At 39.8% G+C, this 25,331-nt stretch overlaps 1 protein-coding gene and 1 non-coding gene across 4 annotated transcripts in view; both read left to right on the forward strand.

Annotated features, from left to right (window-relative positions):
* UNC80 (unc-80 homolog, NALCN channel complex subunit) overlaps positions 1–25,331 on the forward strand; it is a 238,039-nt gene that overhangs the window by 182,813 nt on the left and 29,895 nt on the right. For all 3 annotated transcript variants that reach the window (XM_065880023.1, XM_065880022.1, XM_065880024.1), the window contains 9 exons: positions 586–766; positions 1,983–2,251; positions 4,131–4,265; positions 6,840–6,978; positions 7,777–7,873; positions 15,069–15,239; positions 18,883–18,975; positions 20,380–20,415; positions 20,768–20,986. In XM_065880023.1, the coding sequence (XP_065736095.1) occupies positions 586–766; positions 1,983–2,251; positions 4,131–4,265; positions 6,840–6,978; positions 7,777–7,873; positions 15,069–15,239; positions 18,883–18,975; positions 20,380–20,415; positions 20,768–20,986 (1,340 nt within the window). The remainder of the gene's footprint in view (positions 1–585; positions 767–1,982; positions 2,252–4,130; positions 4,266–6,839; positions 6,979–7,776; positions 7,874–15,068; positions 15,240–18,882; positions 18,976–20,379; positions 20,416–20,767; positions 20,987–25,331) is intronic.
* LOC136126173 (small nucleolar RNA SNORA76) lies at positions 7,093–7,229 on the forward strand. The gene has a single exon (XR_010656068.1). It is a non-coding gene; the product is annotated as a small nucleolar RNA SNORA76 (small nucleolar RNA).

The following is a 25,331-nucleotide window of genomic DNA, read 5'->3' on the forward strand; positions in this document are numbered from 1 at the left end:
TCTTCCTAGTCACCTCCCCCTGCCCACTGATCAGCAACAGAAAAGGCACTAAGAGAAGGACCAAAAGACCCATGTTCACGTCATCTAAACTAAGGGCTAAAGGACCACCAATCTAGGTCCTATTGGCTTTAAAACCTCCAAGATAGGTTTTTCCTGGAGCCCATTTCAGTCTTTAAGAGGCAAACCCAGAAACAGCGTAAGGCATCAGTAGAAATGATAGAAGCAATTGGAACTGACTGGCTCCTGTTGGAGAAGGTCTTCTATATTATGACATCCAAACAAATGGGCTGTATTTACTACTGAACTGTTCTTGACAGTGCTTGCCTTGTTCTCCTCCTCTAGCTGGCAAACTCCATAAGAAACGCTTCCTTCTGTAGGACAGATGCAGGAAGTGAGAGTCAATTAAGTATTGTTTGCTCTTTCTGTGTGGTAAAGAAAAAATATTTCTCTCCCATTTCACTTCCCCCATCTTTCAATTTTTAATCAGCCCGGTTTGCCATTAAGGTTTTCACTTCAGTTTCTTCACTCTTGGTAATTTCAGAGGTGCCAATTCTACTTTTCATCTGCTCCTGCCTTTGCCGGTAGGTATTCACTCGGAAGCTGGAGGAAGTGGGGAGGGTTTTGTTTCTCATCTCCCTCACCCAGAAGATCCCCACAGCCCACAAGCAGTCCCACGTCTCCATGCTCCAGGAAGACCTCCTCCGACTGCCCTCATTCCCTCGAAGTGCTATTGACGCGGAGTTTTCACTCTTCAGTGATCCTCAAGGTATCAAGAAAGAAGCATTTCCTCTCTTGGGCTTCTTCTCCTGCCCTTCTTTTGTCCTCAGCTAGAGGACATCTCTATCTTAATCGGCAGACAGTTCTCTAAGCTAGTGGCTCTCAGCTCTTGAGTGGGCACCAGAATCACCTGGAGAACTTGATAAAACACAGATTGCTGGGTCCCACCCTCCAGCCCCGAGCTTCTGATTCAGTAGCTCTGGAATGGGGCTTGGGAACTTGCATTTCTGACAAGCTCCCAGGTGAGGCTGGTGCTTCTGTTCCAAGGACCAAATCCTGAGACCACTGCTCTAAGCTAATCGTAAGCAATTGAAGGAAGTAGTGTGGTATTGTTAGGAGAGTACTTGACTAAGTGAAGAACAGATATTTATATGAAATTCAAGAGGAGGCAAAACGAATCTACAGTGACAGAAATCAGAAAAGTAGTTACCTCTGGATTGGGGGGCATGGATTTCCCAGAAAGGGGTATGAGAGAACTTTCTCAGGTGATGAAAATGGTCTATACATTGATTGGCGTGTTCGTTACCTGAGTGGGTATTTTTGTCAAAATTCATTGAATTCTACATTCATGTTCTGTGCCTTTTACTCTGTCTAAATTATACCTTCTTAATTAGAAAGTCTGGAGTCAGGGCCCAGTAATCTGTGTTTTTATAAGACCTCCAGGTGGTTTTGATGCCCTAGGAAGCTTGAGAACCATTATTCAAATTGAGAGAGAGAGAGAGAGACTGAGACAGAGAAATTGAAAGAGACCCATTTTGAAACCATGCTCTGTTACTCACTTATTAATTTGGGACAGTTTACTTAAATCAGCATCCCTATGCTCTACATCTTCATCCAGAAGCTCCAGAGAAACAGTAGACACAGCTCTAGTCTGACCATGAGTTCAAAGACCAAGAACAAGTCCCAGCCCTGCCATTTTCTTAATAGCTTATTTTTTCTCAAAGCCACAGCTTATGCAGCAGCAAGACACTGCACCTGCCTGCCCTGTCTTGCCCACAGAGTTGAATCAAAGAGGTGATGAAGAAAGTACTTGGAGGGCTAGGAGGTGTCACAGCAGTGGCTGCAATATTGCTCTGGGAAGCGTATCAGCAGTAGATCTTCATGTCCCTGAGCTGGAAACAGCAGTGCCCTGGGGTTTGATTGCCCTCCACACTGACAGGATTGGCGTGGGGCTAATTCTGTCTCTGCTGTTTCATGTTTCACAGCTGGGAAGGAGCTGTTTGGCCTCGACACTCTTCAGAAAAGCTTGTGGATCCAGCTCCTGGAGGAGATGTTCCTGGGCATGCCGAGCGAGTTTCCCTGGGGAGATGAAATCATGCTTTTCCTCAACGTTTTTAACGGGGCTCTGATCCTGCACCCAGAAGACAGTGCCCTGCTCAGGCAGTACGCGGCCACCGTCATCAACAGCGCTGTGCACTTCAATCACCTCTTCTCCCTCAGCGGCTACCAGTGGATTCTGCCCACCATGCTACAGGTGCACAGGCTGTCCTCTCCTGCCCATGGAACAGGTCAACAAGATCTGTACCAAAACTTTTAATGATGGAATTATCTTCTTTTATGACCTCAAAAGGCACCAAATGAACCCCTCCTAGAAACTTCCAAAAGGTCATCATATTCCATTGTATTCTGAGATCTCCCAGACCTGGGCTCTGCTTTCCCATTTCTTCTGGACCAGTGGTTCTCAAAGTGCAATCTCTGGAGCAACAGCAGCAGAAGCAGCAGCATCACCTGGGGATTTGTTAGAAATGCACATTCTTGGGTTCCATCCCAGTGCTACTTAATCAGAAAGTCTGGAGTCAGGGCCCAGTAATCTGTGTTTTTACAAGACCTCCAGGTGGTTTTGATGCCCTAGGAAGCTTGAGAACCATTATTCAAATGTATGGAAAGCATTCAGTTGATGTTTCTCCCAAGAGAGTCTCCAACCTCTATCTGAATAGAGATTTTCATTGCCATTAAATTTGGTATGATAAGGTTGGAGGAGGTGAATGTAGCAGGAACAGTTTTCACTTAGTCATGCCTAGTGTGTACATGGCTACAGTTAGGAGTACTGAATAAAGTTCAGAAGGGGCCTTGAGGGCTTATCCTACTTCTCATTTTTATGGAAATTTTAATAAAATTATGGAAGTAATGCATGTTTGTGTAAAGTGGCGTTTGCTCAACCTACAGGGGCAAGAAATTGACTTTTTTTTTTTTTTTTGCAGTACGCGGGCCTCTCACTGTTGTGGCCTCTCCCGTATGCCCAAGAAATTGACTTTTAATATCATCAGGGCACTCTGTCCTATTTTTAGATAGTTGGAATTTCCTGTATAACTTTTTAAATAATTATCAAAAACAATAAATGCTCATTATAAAATTCGAAAGATAAAGTTTAAAGAAGAAAATAAAGATCACCCATAGGGCTTCCCTGGTGGCGCAGTGGTTGAGAATCTGCCTGCTAATGCAGGGGACACGGGTTCGAGCCCTGGTCTGGGAAGATCCCACATGCCGCAGAGCAACTAGGCCCGTGAGCCACAACTACTGAGCCTGCGCGTCTGGAGCCTGTGCTCCGCAACAAGAGAGGCCGCGACAGTGAGAGGCCCACGCACCGCGATGAAGAGTGGCCCCCACTTGCCACAACTAGAGAAAGCCGTCACACAGAAATGAAGACCTAACACAGCCAAAATGTGGGGTTTAAAGAAAAAAGAATATTATTTAAAAAAAAAAAAGATCACCCATAATCCTCCCCCTAGATAACCATCGTTTACACATCTTGAAAATCTTGGTACTCTCTCCTACTTTTTCTAAAATAGAAGTTGAATCATACCATATATTCAAGTTTGTTACCTACCTTTTTTAATGTGACACTAAGAATATTGTGGGAGTTTTCCCTGTAGCACTATATAGCATCTTTTAAAATATAACTGATAGTATTCTGTTGAATGCATATACATAATACACTTAACCCCAATTTATGAATACTTTAAGTTGTTTCAAATTTTCTACTATTTTAAGCAACCTTGCAGCAGTCATTATTGTATATATTATGTCTTTGTACATTTGTCTGTTTTCTTAAGATAAATCACTAGTCACAAACTTCCCGAGAAAAAAGTATATTTATATTTTTAGGATTAAATATAAATATATATATAAGTATATAAATAAATAAATAAATATAACATATTTATATTTTTAAGATTTTTATGTATATTGCCAGATCTCTCTCAAGAAGGTATATACCATTTTACACTCCCCTCCATCAGTTTATGAAATTAGTCATTTCCGTCCATGCTTCCTATGGCTATGAGTTTTAAAAGCAAACACAACTCTAGTAGGCTGTTAAGGAATTTTCTGAATATGGTGACATTTTTCCATAGGTGTACTCTGACTATGAAAGCAATCCCCAGTTGCGTCAAGCCATTGAATTCGCCTGCCATCAGTTCTACATTCTACACCGGAAGCCCTTTGTGCTCCAGCTGTTTGCAAGTGTGGCCCCTCTCCTGGAGTTTCCTGTGAGTAAGCTCTGTGGAAATAAAGACCAACCCAATGAGGAAAGCAAAGTCTGTTTATTCAGAACTTACTACAGCAAGGGATTCCTGGGCTGGTTACTACAGATTGTAGATCAGTTCTATATTTATGTATGGCCTGGTCATTGTGCATTTGTATAATCAGTCTCTCAGCTCTCTTTATTCAAGCAATGGAATATAAATACCCCAAATTATTTCTCTTTCAACAAGAAAATCTTCTCTCTTCAACGTTTCTCTTCAACCCTTATTTCGGCCCCTAGGATGTAAATAGATCAACTCTCTGGTTTTTTATACTCAGTTAATGAAAGGATGGAAAATGGAAAATGATAAAAGGAAGAGTTCTGGATTCTCATTGTTTTCTATCACTCTCTAGCACTTACCCTGCTTTATTTTTATTTTTCTGCAGAGCATTTATATCATATCACATGTAATATATGTATTTGTTTCACTAATATGTATCTTTACCACACCCCACAATAGAATTTGAGCTCCATTAAAACAAGACATTTGTCTGGTTTTTGCTTGCCTTTTGCTTGTTTTTAGTTTTGTTTTGTTTTTTTTTGTTTTTGTTTTGCTGTAACTGCAGTGCACAAAATGGTGCCTGGCACATAGTAGGAATTTAATGAGGTTTTTTTTTTTAATTAATTTTTATTGGAGTATAGTTGCTTTACAATGTTGTGTTAGTTTCTGTTGTAGAGGAAAGTGAATCAGCCATATGTATACATATATCCCCTCTTTTTTGGATTTCCTTCCCATTTAGGTCACCACAGAGCATTGAGTAGAGTTCCCTGTGCTATATAGTAGATTCTCATTAGTTATCTGTTTCATATGTAGTAGTGTATATATGCCAATCCCAATCTCCCAAGTCATCCCACCACCACCCCTTCCCCCTTGATATCCATACATTTGTTCTCTACGTCTGTGTCTCTATTTCTGCTTTGCAGATAAGATCATCTATACTGTTTTTCTAGATTCCACATATATGCATTAATATATGATATTTGTTTTTCTCTTTCTGACTTCACTTAGTATGATAATCTCTACATCCATCCATGTTGCTGCAAATGGCATTGTTTCATTCTTTTTATGGCTGAGTAATATTCCATTGTATATATATACCACATCTTCTTTATTCATTCCTTTGTCGATGGACATTTAGGTTGCTTCCATGTCCTGGCTATTGTAAATAGTGCTGCAATGAACATTGGGGTGCATGTATCTTTTTGAATTAGAGTTTTCTCTGGATATATGCCCAGGAGGATTTGTTGTTTTAATGAATGAATCAAAGTCATTTTACAGAGATTTGAGATGGTAAGTATCTCCATTCTGGAGATAGATTATCAATTAAGACCTGTAAAATTCCCAGGGTTGTCAAAAAATTCATCTGTTTCTCAAACATATTTGATGTATTCAACCAATCCATTATGGAAGTTTGCGGGGGAATGCTGAGTCCCATTATCATAGACCAGAGAAAACATAGGCATGAACTTTACTGGCAGTTCACATTTTGCTGTATTTTTATGAGTTTCCACAAATATCTCTTTTGTACTAGATTAGCATTTAATAGATCCCTTAAAACTCAGGTGTTCACTCCATACAATAGCATGGTTGGATGCAGAATTCTGTAAGCTGAATACTGCCTAGATATTGTTATCAATGGCCGTGTTTATGAAACTTGTATTTCTGATCAAACCATATTAGTACTGATGTAGGAATTAATAAACTAAAATGGCTTTTCTTTTGTTTTTAATTGAAGTATAGTTGATTTACAATGTTGTGTTAATTTCTGCTGTATAGCAAAATGATTCAGTCATATATATATATATAAATATATATATATATATATATATATACATCTTTTTTATATTCTTTTCCATTATGGTTTATCACAGGATATTGAATATAGTTCCCTATGCTATACAATAGGACCTTGTTGTTTATCCATTCTATATATAATAGTTTGCATCTGCTAATCCCAAACTCCCAATCCATCCCCCTTCACCCTCCTTGGCAACCACAATTCTGTTCTGTCTGTGAGTCTATTTCATAGATAAGTTCATTTGTGTCATATTTTAGATTCCACATATAAGTGATATCATATGGTATTTGTCCTTCTCTTTCTAACTTCACTTAGTATGATAATCTCTAGGTCCATCCATGTTGCTGCAAATGGCATTATTTCATTATTTTTATGGCTGAGTAGGATTCCATTGTATATGGGTACCACATCTTCTCTATCCATTCATCTGTCGATGGACATTTAGGTTGTTTCCCTGTTTTGGCTACTGTGAATAGTGATGCTATGAACATATGGGTGCATGTGTCATTTTGAGTTAGAGTTTTCTCTGGGTATATGCCCACGAGTGGGATTGCTGGATCATATGGCAACTCTATTTTTAGTTTTTTTTTTAGGAACCTCCATTCTGTTTTTCACAGTGGCTGCACCAACTTACATTCCCACCAACAGGGTATGAGGGTTCCCTTTTCTCCACACCCTCTCCAGAATTTGTTATTTGTAAACTTTTTAATGATGGCCTAAAATGGCTTTTCTTTGTACAGGATGCTGCCAATACTGGGTCCAGCAAAGGCGTGTCAGCTCAGTGCCTGTTTGACTTGCTGCAGTCGCTGGAGGGGGAGACCACGGACATCCTAGACATCTTAGAGCTGGTCAAAGCTGAGAAGCCTCTTAAGTCATTAGGTAAAAGCAAAACTTGCCTTGGCATTCTTTTTCTTTTTGTAATCTTTGTTTTTTTAAATGACCTTATACTGAATATTTTGAGCTAAATCAAAATAGCAAAAATAAGTGGAACATGCGCTGCCTTTGAGCCCCCGCCGCGCCTGCGCGTGTTGCCGGGGGTCAGGCTGCAGTGCCAGAGCAGCACGTGCTTGCGCATAACTGGGGCCGTCTTGCCCCCGCGGCAGCGGCCCTTTTAACCGCGAGCTACACTGGGGAAAAGAAAAAAAAAAAAATAAGTGAAACGGTGGTATAAATTAAATGGGTACATTTTCCTATCTCCTGTTTTTCTTAAATTTCTTGTAAATCTTAAAATATAAAGGATTCTCTGCCATGAAAATTGTATTAAAAGGGGGGCTCAATAGACCGCTGTAGTTTTCAGAAAATTGGGTTTTCCTGGGCAATTCTAAGTGAATAACCCTTTAAGACAGGCTTTTATTATCGTGGAATGTCTACAATTAGAGGTATTCAAAGATGAAGTCTCATGTCTTACCTTAGAGCATCCAAATATCCTTCTATTAGATGAGTTTTTTTAAACTACCAAAAAAAAGCACTTTTATTTGTCATCTGATTATTCAAAAATAGAACAGAATTTTTAGTCCCTTTAGATGAGGATATTAAGTGTTCACAGTTTAGGAATAACGTCTAACAAGGAAATGCCTACAAAATATAACTGGAAAGAAAGTGTTAGGAGTAATAAATTCTTCTTTATCCCTGGTGGAATCCACTCTGATTGTGTGCCTTGCCCTTCTGTCCCTTCAGATTTCTGCTATGGAAACGAAGACCTGACTTTCTCCATAAGTGAAGCCATTAAGCTCTGTGTTACTGTGGTGGCATATGCTCCTGAGTCATTCAGAAGGTAACTGCAGCCTTTTATTCCATGCCTTGTAATAAGTAAGTATGGCAAAGGAAATAAAATTGAGCGACTACAAAGGTTATGTTTGCTAAGATTAGCCTGTAATGCTCTGGCAAGTATGCTTTCAAAAACTAAATTTAGGGAACTTGTCATAGCAGAGGTTATGAAAAATATAGTAAATCTTCATCAATTTGAAATCCCCTAATTTGGAAATTGTGAAGTGGCTAAGATGTTTTAGTCTTGTTTAGGAAATATCCTCACATGTAACAGAAATTAATAGCAAATAAAATTTCAGAAAAGACATTTAAGCTATTTAAGAAAACTCATTTCAAGGAGCAATAAGAACTTGTGTCACACAAAGAGCAGGAAGAGAAATCTTGCCTGTCATTTTGCCAAGTGCAAGGAATCCAAAGGACTCACCATGGCGAGTGTGATTTCCAGTTCTAGGATGTTGGCTCTGACCAGATTTTATTTACATATATATATATTGTGTGTATATATATATATATATATATATATAATATGTGAAATGAAAATCAGCCTCATCTCTATTAAAATAGGTATTCTAAAGGCAGAGACAATAATTCAAATGAATTATGGATAGCCCCTTTTTATGTAATGTACATGCTTAAAGATAAGAGCTGCATTCCGTCCAAATGTTCCATAATTCTGGCTTAACCAACCCTATGGCCTTCCCTCCTCTTCCTCAATTCAACATTAGGAAATCTCTCCCTCTTAATTTCTCAATCTACTTTGATTTTTTCTTGTAATATCTAACCCATAAACAAAGCATTCGATTCTATTCTACCATATTCTTAGTATATGTGATATATCTTCCAATGCCTAATATAGTGCTGTATTCCATACATGATATAACAGTATAAATTTATAAAATGAATGAATCAGATAACAGCCAACTGTTTCCATGTTCCTATTTCTCTCATTTGTAATTCTTGCATAGGCCTTTGTGGTGAGAAAATAGTTTGAAAATAAAAATATGGATTAGTCATAAACATATCACAGTTTTTGCCTCAACTTTCTTTTGAGAGAAGGATGGGCTAATAAATTATTCCAGGGTATTGCTCCTCTGTTAAGACTGCCAGATCTAGGTAGGTTATCACCTTTCTGATGTAAATTCAAAGAACTGAGACTACAAACTCCTGTCACACAAGGAATAAAATATAAATCTTATCTGAGTGTGAACTCAAGGATGCTGGCTCTGATCTAACCCAGAGTCACCCACATTGGTCCTACCTCCTCGGACCAGCTGTTGATCTCATGTGCTCAGGGTGAGTTGTGACTCTGACTCAGGTTTGAAGTGAAAGGGAAGATGACTAGTGATTCTCCTGGTGAAACAAACAGAGAACTAGCGCTTGTCTATTCATACCAGTCCAGTTCTAACCTAATAGTCAAGCCTATCCTGAAACATCTATAGGTCGGGTGATTTATGGAACACTAGATAGAAATGTATAACTGATCTGAAAGTAAAGCATAGTGATCTACTTGGGATCTAAAGATTGCTTGGGGCTTACAGATTTCCACATTACTTAAAATTCTTTATTCTCTCTGTTTGATCAAATCTCCTTATCAATTTCTCATATTCCTCCTTAAATCTACTTCTGGTTTTCAATTAGTGTAGAAAAATATTGACCCAACTATTGCAACTCTGCTATTTTAACCCAGTGGATATTTTGACCCCAAGGATATTTTGACTACGACTTTATAAATACAAACATCTTAATCATAATTATACCTATAAATTTTCATTAAGGGATTATTTTCTAATTTATTTATGCCAGTTTAATTCCTCAGCCATTTTATGTTGCAAATAAGCCACTTTTCATTTTTATTTTATCAAAGTTCTTTTCATTGAAATTATTTTCTTTCTATGTAAAATTTATAATAAAGTTTACATTCATTGATTAAGTTTTAGGGGAGGACTTATTTTATCTTGGTCTGTATCAAACTTTGTTCATTAGAGTTTCTGTCATTTTGAGCTTTTGTGTTTCAGGTTTTGATCATTACTGCGTAGTTTCCCCAAGTCAAATTTCAACAGTGCCCATAAGATGTAGTTTCTTAATGTAGAATAAACATCTGAAGCAGGATGTTTATTAAATAACAAATTCTACTCAGTGGTGTTTTAACAATTGTCAGTTTTATTTTATATCAAAAATTCTTTCAGAATAGTTATTATGAATTGGATAAAAGACTGGGAATTTGTATTTTTAAAGTAATGAAAAAAGCAGCAGACAACTGGTCAGGTATTCCCAGACTGCCTTATTATTCGGGATTAATCTTAGAGTGTAATACCATTATTTAATATTCTTCCATCAGTTTGTTCATTATGTACTATCTCCTCACACACCACTGGGACAGAGAGAGCAGATGGTAGGGTCAGAACATCCCGCTGACAAGCAGGGTGACCTCCGCCCCATCTCCACAGTGCATTTCCCGGTTCCCCCACTGCAAATAATCTCTCCTGCCTCCGGTCCCAGAGCAATTTATTTTGAAGTTTTCCCTTATGAAATCTGTTGCTCAGCCATCTCAAGGCGCTGAGCCAAGTCACCTTACCTCATCCTGCCTCTTACCTACCAAGTTTGTAAACATAAGGAGCCGCCTGAAGAAAATGCATACAGTTTATTCTTACCACAGCCTCTGGTGGAAATCTCTGCTCTCCTTGCCTGAGCTGAATATCACAGCCATCTTCAGGGTCCTCTTTATCCTTTCTCAGAAACTCCTGAAACGGTGTCAGTCATAAGAGTTGAGGTTTCTGGAAGGATCCAGTGAAGAGTGACTTCTTTCTTGCCCATGTTCTAAATAAATGAAGGAAGGCAGAAGGGAGGTTGAAATGTCACCTTTAGTGCTGAGAAAGATTAAGTAGGGGAATCAAGCTTGAAACAGGACTGCCCTGAGAACTCACAGCAGAGGATAGAAGCCCTGTTGGCAGGCTTTTCCAGGAAAAGGAAAAGAGCTGAGCTGATTTTGCCCAGTATGTCTATATCAATTTGCCCCTCAGGTAAGTCTTTGTCTTCTCCAGAACCGAATGAGTAAAAGGGCAAAGAGGAACCGGGATTGATATTGATTGAACTCTTTCTGCTGGAAGGAAACATGAGGAATGAGTAAAATATGCCACCCCCATCCCCAACATTCCCACCATATTCTGTCTTAAGCAATGGGGATTAAACTCTATGCCCCTGGTCAACCCTGCCTCAGGAGGGCAAGTCTACCCTCTATCAGGACGGTCCTCCTCCTGCTTTCCTTAGGCTCCTCCTACAATATCACAGCTCCATAAAAGGTTCAAAAATGGATCAAAACCTTACATTAACTTAACTCCAAGTCCACTCGATTCCTAAGTGTCAAAATACCCCCTCTTCTATTTTCCACTCCAAACATATCCAGTACCATGTTATTAGGGTGTATCAGAGATTCTGCAGTGCGATTAAGTGATAACATGAAGACACTGCAATGACAAAATGTATAAAGATTCTCTAATATTAAAATGCTAACAGCATAGAGAAGCCCTAAATTTGACTTAAAAATCCTCGCATTATCAAATTCCCAATGATATAAAAGACACTTTCAAGTTAAAGTCCAAACACATTGAAATCAAAAGGAATTAGAGTTCACAATCAAATTCTCTTGTCATTGTGAGTTAAAAGCCAGAGTCCAATACTGTTAAGCTAAATTAAAATTTTTTTTAAAAAACCTCCCTAATAGCTTATTCTGCTCTGTTTAAGCCAGAACTGTTCTTAATTCCTGGGTGGAGCCAGGATCTCTTAAGTAGTTGTTCCCTAGGGTACGTTTCATGGGAATAAATTCAATTCTTACAAGACTTCAACATTTGTAATACCAAGTCCCTGTTGTGCTTAAATTTTTTTTAAATAATGTATTTTATTTAAATATTCATACAAGAAAGTTTTTACAAATTGTAACTTTATAGTTTAATGAATGTATACAAAGTTAACACATCAGTGTAACTACCACTCAGATCGAAAAATCAGATAAAAGAACCACTATCCTGATTTCCAGCATCACAAATCAGCTTTGTCTGTTTCTGAACTCAACTACAATGAAATAATATGGTAGGTATTTTTTAATGTCTGACTTCTGTTCTTCAGTACTATTTCATGAGATTCATCCACGCAATCGTGTTTGACAGTAGTTCTTCATTTGTCTATAATATTCTATTGTACGGCTATGCTACAATTTGTGTATTTCTTCTTTTGTTGACAGACATTAGTGTTGTGTCCAGTTTGAAGTGATTACCAGTAATGCTGCAGTGAACATTTTTATATATGTCTTTGCGTGCACATATATATGCGTCTCTGTGGGTAGAAATGCTCTGCTAGATCATGGAGTATGTATATGCTTCGCTTTAGTAGATACTACCAAAAAGTTTTCCAGAGGGCTTGTATCACTTTTCACTCCCGCCAGCAGTGTATAGGTGTTCCAGTACTCTACAGCCTCATCAACACTTTGTATCGTCAGTCTTTTTTATTTTAACTGTTTTTGTTGGCTTATAGTGATATCTCATTGTGGTTTTGATTTCCATTTCCCTCCAGCAAATTAAAAGGTTTGGAAGCCTTTCAGATTGTTTACTGGAATTTGGATATCTACTTTTGCAAGGGGCCTATTGAAGTATTCTACCCATTTTTAAATGAGATTGTCAGTAATTTTTATTTGATATATGGAATTTTTTTTAAAGAGTCTGATATAAATACATTTTAACTTATATAGAGTGGTGTTGCTGGTAAACATTTAACAACCAACTCTCTGGGAGAAAGAGTTTCTAATGTGTAGCATTGCCAATTTGCCAATATGTAGCAATTGCTGAATACAAAATACCAGAATGACATCATTGAATGTGGTGTTGGAAAGAGATGCTTACGGTAGGCCTTTTTCTTTAAATTAATTTTTATTGGAGTATAGTTGCTTTACGACGTTGTGTTAGTTTCTGCTGTAAAGCAAAGTGAATCAGCTATACATATACCTCCTCTTTTTTGGATTGCCTTCCCATTTAGATTACCACAGAGCATTGAGTAGAGTTCCCTGTGCTATATAGTTGGTCCTCATTAGTTATCTATTTTACACATAATATCAGTAGTGTATATATGTTAATCCCATCCCAATCTCCAAGTTCATCCCATCCCCCCCTTCCCCCTTGGTATCCATTTGTTTGTTCTCTATGTCTGTGTCTCTATTTCTGCTTTGCAAATAAGAACATCTATACCATTTTTCTAGATTCCACATATGTGTTAATATACAACAATTGTTTTTCTCTATCTCTCTTACTTTACTCTGTATGAAGTGAAGTCTTACAGTCTCTAAGTCCGTCCACATCTCTGCAAATGATCCAGTTTCATTCCTTTTTATGGCTGAATAATATTCCAATTTATATATGTACCACATCATCTTTATCCATTCCTCTGTTGATGGACAATTAGGTTGCTTCCATGTCCTGACTACTGTAAATAGTTCTGCAGTGAACCTTGGGGTGCATGTATCTTTTTGAATTATGGTTTTCTCTGGGTATATGACCAGTAGTGGGATTGCTGGGTCATATGGTAGTTTTATTTTTAGTTTTTTAAGGAACCTCCATACTGTTCTCCATAGTGGCTGCATCAGTTTACATTCCCACCAACAGTGTAAGAGTGTTCCCTTTTCTCCACACCCTCTCCAGCATTTGTTGTTTGTGTATATTTTGATGATGGTCATTCTGACAGGCGTGAGGTGATACTGCATTGTAGTTTTGATTTGTATTTCTCTAATAATTAGTGATGTTGAGCATCTTTTCATGTGTTTGTTGGCCATCTGTATGTCTTCTTTGGAGAAATGTCTGTTTAGATCTTCCACCCATTTTTTGATTGGGTTGTTTGTTTTTTTGATCTTGAGCTGCATGAGCTGTTTGTATATTTTGGAGATTAATCCTTTGTCAGTTGCTTCAGTTGCAAATATTTTCTCCCATCCTGAGGGTTGGCCAGTAGACCTTCTTGACTGGTTATTTAGCCATTCCAGCACACCACTGGCTACTTGTATTTCAAATAACATCTCTTACTCTGTGGCTTATAATTTTACTCCCCTAACGTTGTCTTTCGATGAACAGAGCTCTTCGTTTTAATACAGTCCAATGTATCACCTTTTTCCTATTTTTTAGTGCTTTCTGTGTCCTCTTATGAAATCTTGGCTAACCCAAGGTTATGAATATATCCCCTTATATGCTAGGTGCTTTTTTGTTTTTATCTTAACATTTAGATTAACAAGCCATCTGGAATTAATTTTGGTATGGTGTAAAGTAAGGGTCAAAGTTTATTTTTCCCACAGAGATATCTAATAGGCAATAGACCCAAGCACCATTTATAGAAAAGACTAGCCTTTCCCCATTGCACTGCAGTGTCATCTTTGTTATAAATCAAGTATCTGTGGATTTGTTTCGGACTCCTTATTCTGTTTCACATATCTATTGGTCTATCCTTGCACCAATATTATACTGTCTTAATTATGATAGTTTTATAAAAAGTCTGATGTCTGGTAATGTCTTTTTACAATTATGAAATTTCCGTCTTTAACTTACCTTGAAGTCTGTTTTGTCTGACATAATAGTTACATCAGCATTCTTTTGGTGTTTGCTCTTACTTTCACCTTCAGCATTTCTATATACTTACATTTAATGTCTCTTGATAGCAAAATATAGCTGAATTTTTAAACTATTCACACTAGTAAGCAACCATTTTCATACTTGTATCACAGTGACTGTTTCCAGACCAGACTCTTGCTGTAAAATTGCTTAAGCTTTAAGAAGCCAGCCTCCTAAAGAAGGGTTTTATTTTGTCTCAGATTTGTTGCAAATTACTGAATGGAAGCTTTGTTGATTTTTGTGAAGCTTGTTTCTCTGATTGACTGAATAGCTCTACCTGTTACCATTCTATTGTTCTTTCAACCAATTGTATATATGCTAACTCTCCCAAGTAGATAATATTCTTCCTAAATGCAGAATTTTATCACCTTTTATCCGGTGCTTAATTAACTAATTAATTAGTGTTGGTAGATATTTCCAGCAGCTTTAATTACTCTTGACTTGGGTGGTGTGGGAAGGGGATTCAGAATTTTCCAACTCTCTAGAGGCTTTTCATTTCTCCATGCTCCAAAATATCAAGTAGGAGGTAAAAACGTGATTTGGTTTTCTATCTGTTGATTAAAGTCTTCAGATGCTGATGGTCTTGGAAGCTTTGGTGCCATGTTACCTACAAAAGCTAAAGAGGCAAACGTCACAAGTGGAGACAGGACCCGCTGCCCGAGAGGAGATCGCCTCCATGGCTGCTCTTGCGACATCCCTGCAGGCCCTTTTATACAGCGTAGAGGTCCTCACCAGGTAATCCCATCGGCAGAAATAGCCACAGCCATAAGCTATATGTATCCACCAAAAAGATGAAAATCTCAAACCCAGTTTTTATTTACAGATAACTTACCCAAACTCAGCTGAAACTGCAAGCGTTCCCTAAGTTGTTTAGATAAATAGTGCTCAGTACTCTAAATAATAATGATGATGACAATAATAATAATAATTGTTAGTATTATTATTCTACCATGATTGCTAAACACACATTTACATGTAGCTTGCTGAGCTTCTGTGGCAGTTTTAACCCAGCAGTAAACAAATCTTTTGTAAAAGGGCTAATTTAGTGAATATGAAAATGTGATCCACGTTTTTATTAGCTCTTTTTTATGAGACATGAAATGTCTGCAATTTCAACTAAGCATTCTTTTATTATTTTCCTGTTTGTAAAGAGCTGGGGGTTTTTTTACTTTAATTTCAGAAGCTACATAACAAACATAAACTACAAAATTTTATTCTAATGCTAGAATTGATAGATTCTCTGTCGGACAGGACTCAAGAGTGCTAAGAGAGGGGACTGAGGGATTTAGGAATGGAAAGGTCAGTTGACACCAGGGTTCAGCCCTAAACAAAGTTCCAAGAAGTTAGCCCTGTCACCAGGTTCTTGGGTACAGAAGCAGAGGAACTGAGCTGCCCTGTGTCAGGGAAGGGCTGGATAGATGAGGCCTGGGCAGGCGTTGGCGGGTGGGGGCATTAGCGGGGCCGGGGGGATGTCTGTGTACCAAGGATAGAGCGAGTGGGGGTGGTAGATGCAGGACACTATATAGTGATATGCTTTCCTTCTCCATTGTCATCTAAAATCAGCTGGAAGGAGACGTTCCTCCCCACGGGTGGAGGTGGGGAAGCTTTCTTTCTGCATCGATATCTTTGCTTCTCCATCCCATTTGGCCATATTGTTAGCCTAAAATTCTATGGTTTACTCCCATCACAGGCACCAACTTCTCCAGCCCCATCTTTTTTTTTTTTTTTTTTTTCGGTACGCGGGCCTCTCACTGTCGTGGCCTCTCCCATTGCGGAGCACAGGCTCTGGATGCACAGGCTCAGCGGCCATGGCTCACGGGCCCAGCCGCTCCGTAGCATGTGGGATCTTCCCGGATCGGGGCACGAACCCATGTCCCCTGCATCGGCAGGCGGACTCTCAACCACTGCGCCACCAGGGAAGCCCCTCCAGCCCCATCTTGCTCAGTTGGTGAGGGGACTCGCTGCAACCCCTCAGTCCATGGAGGACTTTTCCAGTGTGCACCAGCAAGTGAGAAGGGGAGTGAGATTGTTATTCATTAAGTTCAACCTATGTTTAGTTCCTAATCTTGCACTGCATTGCCAACCGAGGCAAGCAGAACATAGCCCAAAGCCTTGGGTAGACTCTCTGCTGAAGTGCCCACGTGCATCTAATCTGAAGGGATGGGAAGCAGTGGAATAGGGAGCAGTGACAAACTGCCGGTGAGAAACAGCCCCCAGTGCTTTGATGATGGTTTCCTGAAAGTCTGAGGGGGAAGAACATTACAAGGAGAAATACGTGACTTACACCCTCCCTTCTGCACCCACCCGGTTGTGTCACTAGTGCCTTCCTGTGACTAGAGGAGAGAAGAGCAGTCAATTTCCTTCAAGGGCCACTTGATTCTCTCTCTTTACAGTAAACAATGTTGATGCTTTCTCTTACCTTTTATAAGGATAAGTCAATTAACTTCTCCAAAACTGACTTACCAAAAATTCCACAAAGAGTTATGGATGGAGCTCTGACATTTGAAATTCTGTGGCCTTAAATATTCCAGTGTATTTAATATTCAAAAGATGGCGTGGAAGACTAGCCTCATTGGCTGGCTGTAATTATTCGCAACAAAATTGGCTCCATTGTTTTTACGAAAAGAAAACGAGAAGAATACCACTTCACTTCCACAGTCCTAACATAGTTGCTCATGAAAAAAAATTAACCGTTCTATAGGTAGTAACACAGAAACAAGTATATTACAAGTGTATCAGTATTAGTTTTCCATTGTTGCATAACACATTACCACAAACTGAGAGGCTTAAAACTGAATGCATTTATTATCATCGCATGGTTCTGTAGGCCGGAAATCTGGGCAGGCTCAGCTGATCTGTCGGCTCAGGGTCTTGCAAGGCCAAAATCAAGATGTCAGTTGGTCTGAGCTCTTACTGGAACGATCTGGGGAAAAATCCACTTCTCAGCTCATTCAGGGTTTTGGCAGAATCCAGCACCAGGCCGCTTTAGGTCTGAGGTCCCCTTTCCTTCCTGACCGTCAGCCAGGGGCCACTCTCTGCGGTTGGAAGACATCTGTATTCCCTCTTACACGGCCCCGCAGTCGTCCAGGCAGCAGGGATGCCTTGAGTCCTTCTCAGACTTCAAATTTGTCTGCCCCTCCCAAGAGAAACTTTCTGCTTTTTAAGGGCCGGTGATGAGAATAGGCCTACCCAGATCATTTCCCTTCTGCCATATGATGTGGCGTGATAACGGGAGTAACACCAGTGGGGCAGTGGGGGGAAGGTCTTGGGGCTAGCTTTAAATGCTGCCCCCTACAGCAAAGGCACCGAAGAGACGGTCTGGGGCGATTTTTAAAGGGTTACTCTCCAGCCACAACCAGCATACAGAAAATGAGCATGACAAAAGCAAGCTTTAAAGAGTTCGTGTAAGCAATAGCTTTGAAAGGGCTTATCTTCCTTTCCACGTCACAGATGACACAGACGCAGTTTACCTATATATGAGCTCATTTGAACCTGTTTCTTAGCACCCATAATAAATTACTGACTTAACAATAGATACTAATTTACTCACTTCCCTGGGTAGTCTTAGGTATAATTTTTTTTTTTAACATCTTTATTGGAGTAAAATTGCTTTACAATGGTGTGTTAGTTTCTGCTGTATAACAAAGTAAGTCAGCTGTACATATACATATATGCCCATATCTCCTCCCTCTTGCGTCTCCCTCCCTCCCACCCTCCCTATCCCACCCCTCTAGGTGGTCACAAAGCACCTAGCTGATCTCCCTGTGCTATGCAGCTGCTTCCCACTAGCTATCTATTTTACATTTGTTAGTATATATAAGTCCATGCCACTCTTTAACTTCGTCCCAACTTACCCTTCCCCATCCCCGTGTCCTCAACTCCATTCTCTACGACAGGAATAAAGACACAGACTTAGGTCTAACTTTGACTAGAAAGATTCTTTCCTTGTTTGATAGTTTCTCAGAGAAACAGAGTGGTTGATTATGGAGCAGGTGGCCTAAATGATATGTACACCCTTATCTTTTTTTACCGTCTAGAATGGCTAACTTCCTGGTACCTGTGGAATTGAAAAAATGAATTCTTAACTCTCACTTAATCAGCACAGACTTAGAAGTCTGATTTCATGAATGTCTGGCTTGAAGAGTATTTGTTTATTACTCAGGACCAAGAAACGAAAGACCTTAAATCGTGGTGAGCTTATAGACCTTTGGGAATCAGTGTTCCCTTTAAAGTGCCTTCCAGGACAGACTCAGCAGAGGTGTGTGACAGAAAAGGCCGAAGTCTTTATGAGCTTCTAGCTTCAAGCTTGTGTGAGCTGCAGTAACTTGAGGGTTTCATAAGTGTCTCCACTTCTGTGGTTTTGTTACTGTTGTTGCAGGCCCATGACGGCCCCCCAGATGAGCAGGTGTGACCAGGGTCATAAAGGGGCCACCACAGCCAACCACACCATGTCGTCTGGGGTGACTACCAGGTAATTCACTGGCTTTATTCTGTGGTCTCTCAATGTCGTACAACCTAAATCTCAGCTGTTGCGAGTGAAAGGAATCCTGAAAATAGTCGATATGGAGCGTGAAAATCTCCAAGGAAAAGAGAAGAAGGTGAGAGTTGAGAGTTACACGAAAACACCTAGGCTTTTTTTGCAGTTGTCACCTTTGTAAATGAAGAGAAGTAAGCCACCTTCAGAAAGTGGCATTTATGTCCATTTGTTTGTGTGAACATGCAAGATGTTCTCTGCCTCCTGGGTGGTCTTTGAACTATTCCAGTGTTGTTTCACTTGCCTCCAAGAAAAAGGCAAAGGAAACAATAATAATCAGGAGGTGGCTTCTCATTCCAGGGCAGTTGTGCAGAGTCACCTTTCTTTCATCTGGACAGATTTTCTACAGACATTTCATCCAAGCTTTGATTTAGCCCCTTAACTGATGCTTTCACGGTTGTTGACTTAATCACCTTCCCTCTTTTGGTGCGACTCAGACACTGGCTGCACTAGTTAATACTTTACTTCCTTCTCCCTGGGTTAACCTCTAAGTACTCTGAGACAAAAATAAAAGTTTAATTAGCTTCCTCCTCCAAGGAAGATTTTAAGACACAGCAAACCCAAAATCAGCTAGGGAGAAAGTTCTCTTTTCCCAGTATGGAGTAATTAGCAGAGATTATAAGGAAAAATGGAATAATTTTCTATTTTCTCTGAAGCACATTTTTAAGTGTATATCATTATTTATGTAAATTCCCTGCTTATCATATATTTATGTTAAAAAGGAAATAAGTTCCAAACTATCACATCAGATATAAATTATCTGATGTGATAGTGTTACCTCAATTTCTCACATTAGGGGAAAATGATTATATGGGTTTTGAGTAATGAGTTTAAGGGATATTTAGGGGTTTCTCTAAGCTTACTGAGCTATGTTCAACACTAGATGAAAGGTGCCCAGAGAAAGAGGGTTTCTAAAGTCCTTTTACCCATCACTCATAAAGCAAGAAGTCTCTAGAACTGAAAGGAAGTCAGCCATATTTCTTCCTAAAATATAGCACGTGATGTTAAAACTGCAACTTAGATTCACCTCACCTTGAAAGTTTTCCAAAATTTCCTTCATTTGACCACATTCCATGAGTTTGTGTGTGTTTTTACAGTATCTGTCTTTCTACAAATTATCTGGCAATGGAAGAGCTTTCATGGCAGCTATAATTGCAGCATATGTGGTAGGCAAATGAAAGATCAAGATTTTATATTTTAGGATTAGTATGTGTGTATTAGGGAGCTTACCAAAATGTGTAACTTCAAAGGCTTCTCATAAGAAAAAGTCGTTAAGAGGCCCCACCACAGGGCCCCTGCTCTTACTCTGATAGTTACGCAGACTGTTTTTCTGACTCCCAGGTACCAGGAACAAGGCGCCAAACTGCACTTTATCAGGTACAGAAAGAACCTAATTTTGTACGAATTCTGTCATCTTGTGATAATTTGCCTTGTGAGCTGGGTTATGGTTCCGTCAGCTTTCTTTTCATTCAGGCATGGCATCCTACTTCTGCATAAATCCTCAGGAAGTGGCTAATGGAAAGCCACTACAGTTTGGGATGACAGTCTCTTGCAGGATGATGAACTTTCTTGATCTTTCCGATAAGGTTCTCCTAGGCCCCGCCCTGCTGCTTCATTAACTTGCATGTAATATAAGGCATCATAATTTTCTTCAGTGTGATACCTTCCTCTCATATTTGCCCCCCATACACCTTCCCAGACCCCCGGTTAAACTTCTATAATTCCCCAGAGAAAACCTGCACTTACTGGAGGAAGGGCAGGGCCTTCCCAGAGAGGAACTAGATGAACGGCTTGCTCGGGAGGAGTTCAGAAGACCCCGGGAGTCACTGCTGAACATCTGCACCGAGTTCTACAAGCACTGCGGGCCCAGGCTGAAGATCTTGCAAAACCTAGCCGGGGAACCGCGGGTCACTGCCCTCGAGTTGTTGGACGTGAAGTCCCACATGAGGTACTGTCCTCATTTTCTCTGCCCCTGAGTGTGCACACGGCTTGGGCCGGATGTCTGGAGGGGGTTAGGGGGTGGGTGTATGCGGGGGGGGATAAATGTGGGGCAGGATAAACACTTGAAACTGGCTGAAATTGATTGGTCTCCTGTAGCTTGGATGCACATCAAACAGGGCCCTCTGGGAAAATAGATGTTAAGTCCGTGGAAAAGGATCTTAGCGTGGACAGGGGGAAATGTTCTTAAAGACAGAAAAGCCCAGTTGATATATTTGCTCCTTAATAAAAGAGAGTGAAAGGGAGATTGCATCACCTGAATTCAGAGGCTTTCTCCCACATGCTCTTTACTGCCCAAATTCTAATTTTTCACAAGAATCCAATGTCCCCTCTCTCTTATTTTACACAAAAAAATGCACAGTTACTTTCTGCTTGAGGACTTGCTCTGCCACTACACTATCTGAGGACTCAGTGAGGGGCCTGCAGGGAAGGAGCAGTTTTAACTCGGAGCCACACTTGGGTTGAGTCTGAGATCCCTTCTACACATATTGTGCATGATAGCCTTCCGATGTTTCGAAAAAGTGTCCTGGTAAAAATTCTGCACTAGATGAGGCCAGTCATTCTTTAAAAATCTGTACTCCTGGCATGTCAGGGAGAGCCCCCAGAATTATATCTCTGTGCATTCATGTTTCCTTCTTCCTAAGGAGATGTCATTTCACTTGTTGCTTCAAACTATAAAGGCTGTGTCTGTATTTTCAAATTCTTAAAAGGAACATGGTTACAGATGATCTTCTATTTAGATTTGTAACAGGTTTTAAAGCATCATAAAAATTCCTTGAAAGGAAAATTCCATTGGTAACAAAATATTCACTTGGAAAGTTTAGTATATCTGTAAAACTAAGGGCAGGCTTAAGTTCTAGCCTTTCAGAAATAACATTGCAATTTGGCAAAACACACCAATTTCCTGATTATCGTCTCTTTTTTTTCTTAAAATGATTCCTTGAAAAATTTAGAAAGTACTAAGTGAGGGAAAATGAGAAGCCAGAAATGTCTGGAGAACACAGGCTCTTTATCCTCCAGACTGATTTCACATTCTCTGAGTTGCTGGCACACGCCCAGAAGTCTAGAGCGTCACATGTGTTCACACTCCCTGCTGTGCTGTGATGGGGAAGAACTTATTTTGCACTAAGAATTTCAGCTCCTGCACTGGGAAAGGCGAGGAAAGTTTGAAGTGTTAGGCTTCTGTTGCCATAGTAACTCGGTGCTCCATTCAGGCCATCTCCCCTCCTTTCCTACTGATAACAGCTAGCTGACCTGAGTAATTGTACATCACATTCCCAGAGTCAGAGAATCACTACTATCGACAGACATTTTGTGGGAGAAAGGGGAAAAGATTCCTGAAAGATAGGAGAGCGAGTGAAAAGGGGGGGAGGGGAGGGGAGCAATCATGATAATGGGTTAGTAACTGTCTTATGTATATCTGTATCTACACTCAAGGCATTTGGAGAGAGGGGAGAGCATGAGTTAGAGAGGCCTGGAGCTCCCTCTAGAGGTCAAACCCTATTCAAGGTTAAATGAGCTCTAGGAGTTCAAATGATTAGCTCTGTGCCTGGCGCAGATCTAGGGCTCAATAGATGCTAACGCTAATGAGAAAGATCCACATGCCGTCCTAGACACCGGGGATGTAAAATAAAGCCCTAGTCCTCAACATGATCACAGTTCAATACGTGAGGCACACGTAAGAATACAGAATGCGGTGTTGCAAGCACTATATATCCCATGTATTTATGTGTTTATTATTTTACCAAGTACTTGAGGCAACTCAGAAAATTATATGATGCAAAGGGATACAACTTACAAATTAGAGAGTCGAAACAATGTGAAAAATTAGCAGGGAAATAGTTTATGATACGATTAGCGTGGGAAATCTACGTGATTTTATCACATGAGATACTATTGATGAACTGTAAATTTGACTTTGGGCTTCTGAGTTATCAAAACAGCAGGGAGAAATGGCTGATCATAAAATCATAGTGTCAATAAGATAAAACACACAACTAGGTTTTTTTGGTAAAGCAAAATCCCCTTTTTAAAATATGAAGGACAAGAAGTATCTCCTGGTTGAGGCATGTTGAAAGGAAAGAGCAGAGTGATGGGCAGCAGCCTCGCCAACATCCCATCACAGGTAAAGGGCCAGTCTCACGGGACTGGATGCCTGGAGGTACCGAAAGCTGCAGAGCATCACGATGCACTTCAGCAAGAGTAACCTGTATGAGCACAGTTATTTCATGGCCTGGATCTATGGGAAGGTAGGCAGAATTTTTTAATGCCAGGGACTATTTAGACGACATCCCCTCTGTCCGTGCTATTTCACACCAGCTCTCAATAAAAATGGGCCCGTCACGTTCTCTGGCCAAACAGAGTTTGCTGAGTTCCACATGTTTTGACCCTACACCAAAGCACAGGGTATAGTTAAGGTTTTCTTTTGTAAATTAAGTACACATTTGGCTGTATGTCAAAGTCAGAGCTAAATATATAAATTTTAGAATTGGGGACCTATAGGTAGTATTTAAAGTCCTAAGAGTAGATAGTATCCATCAAGGATAGAATCCATGATTTTTTTTTTTTAAAGAAATGGGACGATATAAAAGATAGAGGAGATAATTGCAAGAAGTACTCGATTTGAATCAAGGAGCCAAGAAGGAGTGTTGAGGCAATCTGTACCCCTGCATTTGCAGAAGTTATGATTGGCTGCAAGGCTCTCAAGTAAAACATTCTTGATTAGATAGAGTTTCTACCCTAAAGGAATTTATTACCTCATTTTCCCAGACCAAAGCTGCCACAGCAGCAGAATAGCAGGACAGTAAGCTCTGCAAACGAATTTTTCTCTCTCTCCCCCCTCGCCCACCTCTCTCCAACTCTCCCTCTTTCCTTTCTCCCCCTCCGTCTCTCCCTTGTGTTCTCAAGGTTATTCATGTGATAGTACAGCAAAGACTGTATTAAAGGAAATTTTTGTTTTATGCTGGAAGCATATTCATTTTGTAACATGACCAGAGATGAGAGAAATTCAGTTAATGATCCATCAAATGACACAAATCCAACTCTTAAGTATTGTTTTCAAGCTTGAAATAGATCAGTTATTTCTCTAGCATTTCTTAAGGTTACCTACAAGATAACAAGGGAAAAGAAGTATGTGTATATACTAGATTTGTTGTGGTGGTCACTTCATGATGTACATGAGTCAAATCATTGCGCTGTACACCTTGGACTTATATAGTGCTGTATGTCAATTATATCTCAATAAAACTGGGAGAAAAAGAAAAAACCCATTTAAAAAAGAAATATGTGTATATAGATATACTTTTATCTGTCAATCAAACGACCTGAAAAGTAAAGCATTATTTTCTGCATGGCACATTTGTGAGAAAGAGATAAACAAAAGAGTGTGAAGACTGTTTAAAAGGATTTCTTTAAAACACACACACTCACACACAATTTCTAGAAGGACAATGTGTATGTTCAGTCTGGAGAGAGTATGAGTGGGGATGAAGAGACAGTGACTGTTGATAGTGAAGGGTTGCCATGGAGAAGATGGATTGAATTCATGCTTCCAGATGAAGCCTCATAGGAAAAAACTGAGGGAATTTGGGGACCTAATATGAGGAGAGCTTTTCACAGTGTGGATGTCCAAAGATGGAATGAGCTGCCTCATGCAGTGGTGAATCCTCCATCCATGGCACTAGTCACACGGAGCAATTGTAGAGCAATCCATGTGGTAGAGGGGCAAGGGCCTAGCTCTGATTCCTATACCAGAGTGCCTGTCAGAATCACCTGGGGTGCTCTTAAACTGTAGTTCTTTTTAAGCATTTGTCCTGTCTCTCTTGGAGTAATCAAAAGGACTTCTTATTAAAATGCTATAGTTAATACATGGAAAAAAAGGAACGATGCAATATTACCATTGTACTACTTCTAATGAGTTGAGGAATCTGTGCAGTGATCACTAGTAGCCACTGACATCATGAAGAGTGACAGCTGGGAATCACATACGTCCTGAGGAAAGTACACATCGCCTATGAAGGACACATACCAGAAAATCAAAACCTAATCTGATCTAGCCCCTGGATCTAACTACCAATTGAATTACATACAGGAGAAATAGGATAAATTAAATGACACCATGGAGATTCAATCAGCAAAATCCAGAGTGCAGGAAATGCTTACAGGACCAACAGCTAATTTCTCCAACAAATAAATTACTAGATGTCAAAACAAGAGCAGAAGAGGGGGAACCTACAAACTGAAAAGACTTAAGAGATATATCAACCAACTAAAATGTATGGGCCTTATTTTGTCCA

The sequence above is a fragment of the Phocoena phocoena genome, chromosome 7 (assembly GCF_963924675.1).
Source record: "Phocoena phocoena chromosome 7, mPhoPho1.1, whole genome shotgun sequence".
NCBI lineage: Eukaryota > Metazoa > Chordata > Mammalia > Artiodactyla > Phocoenidae > Phocoena > Phocoena phocoena.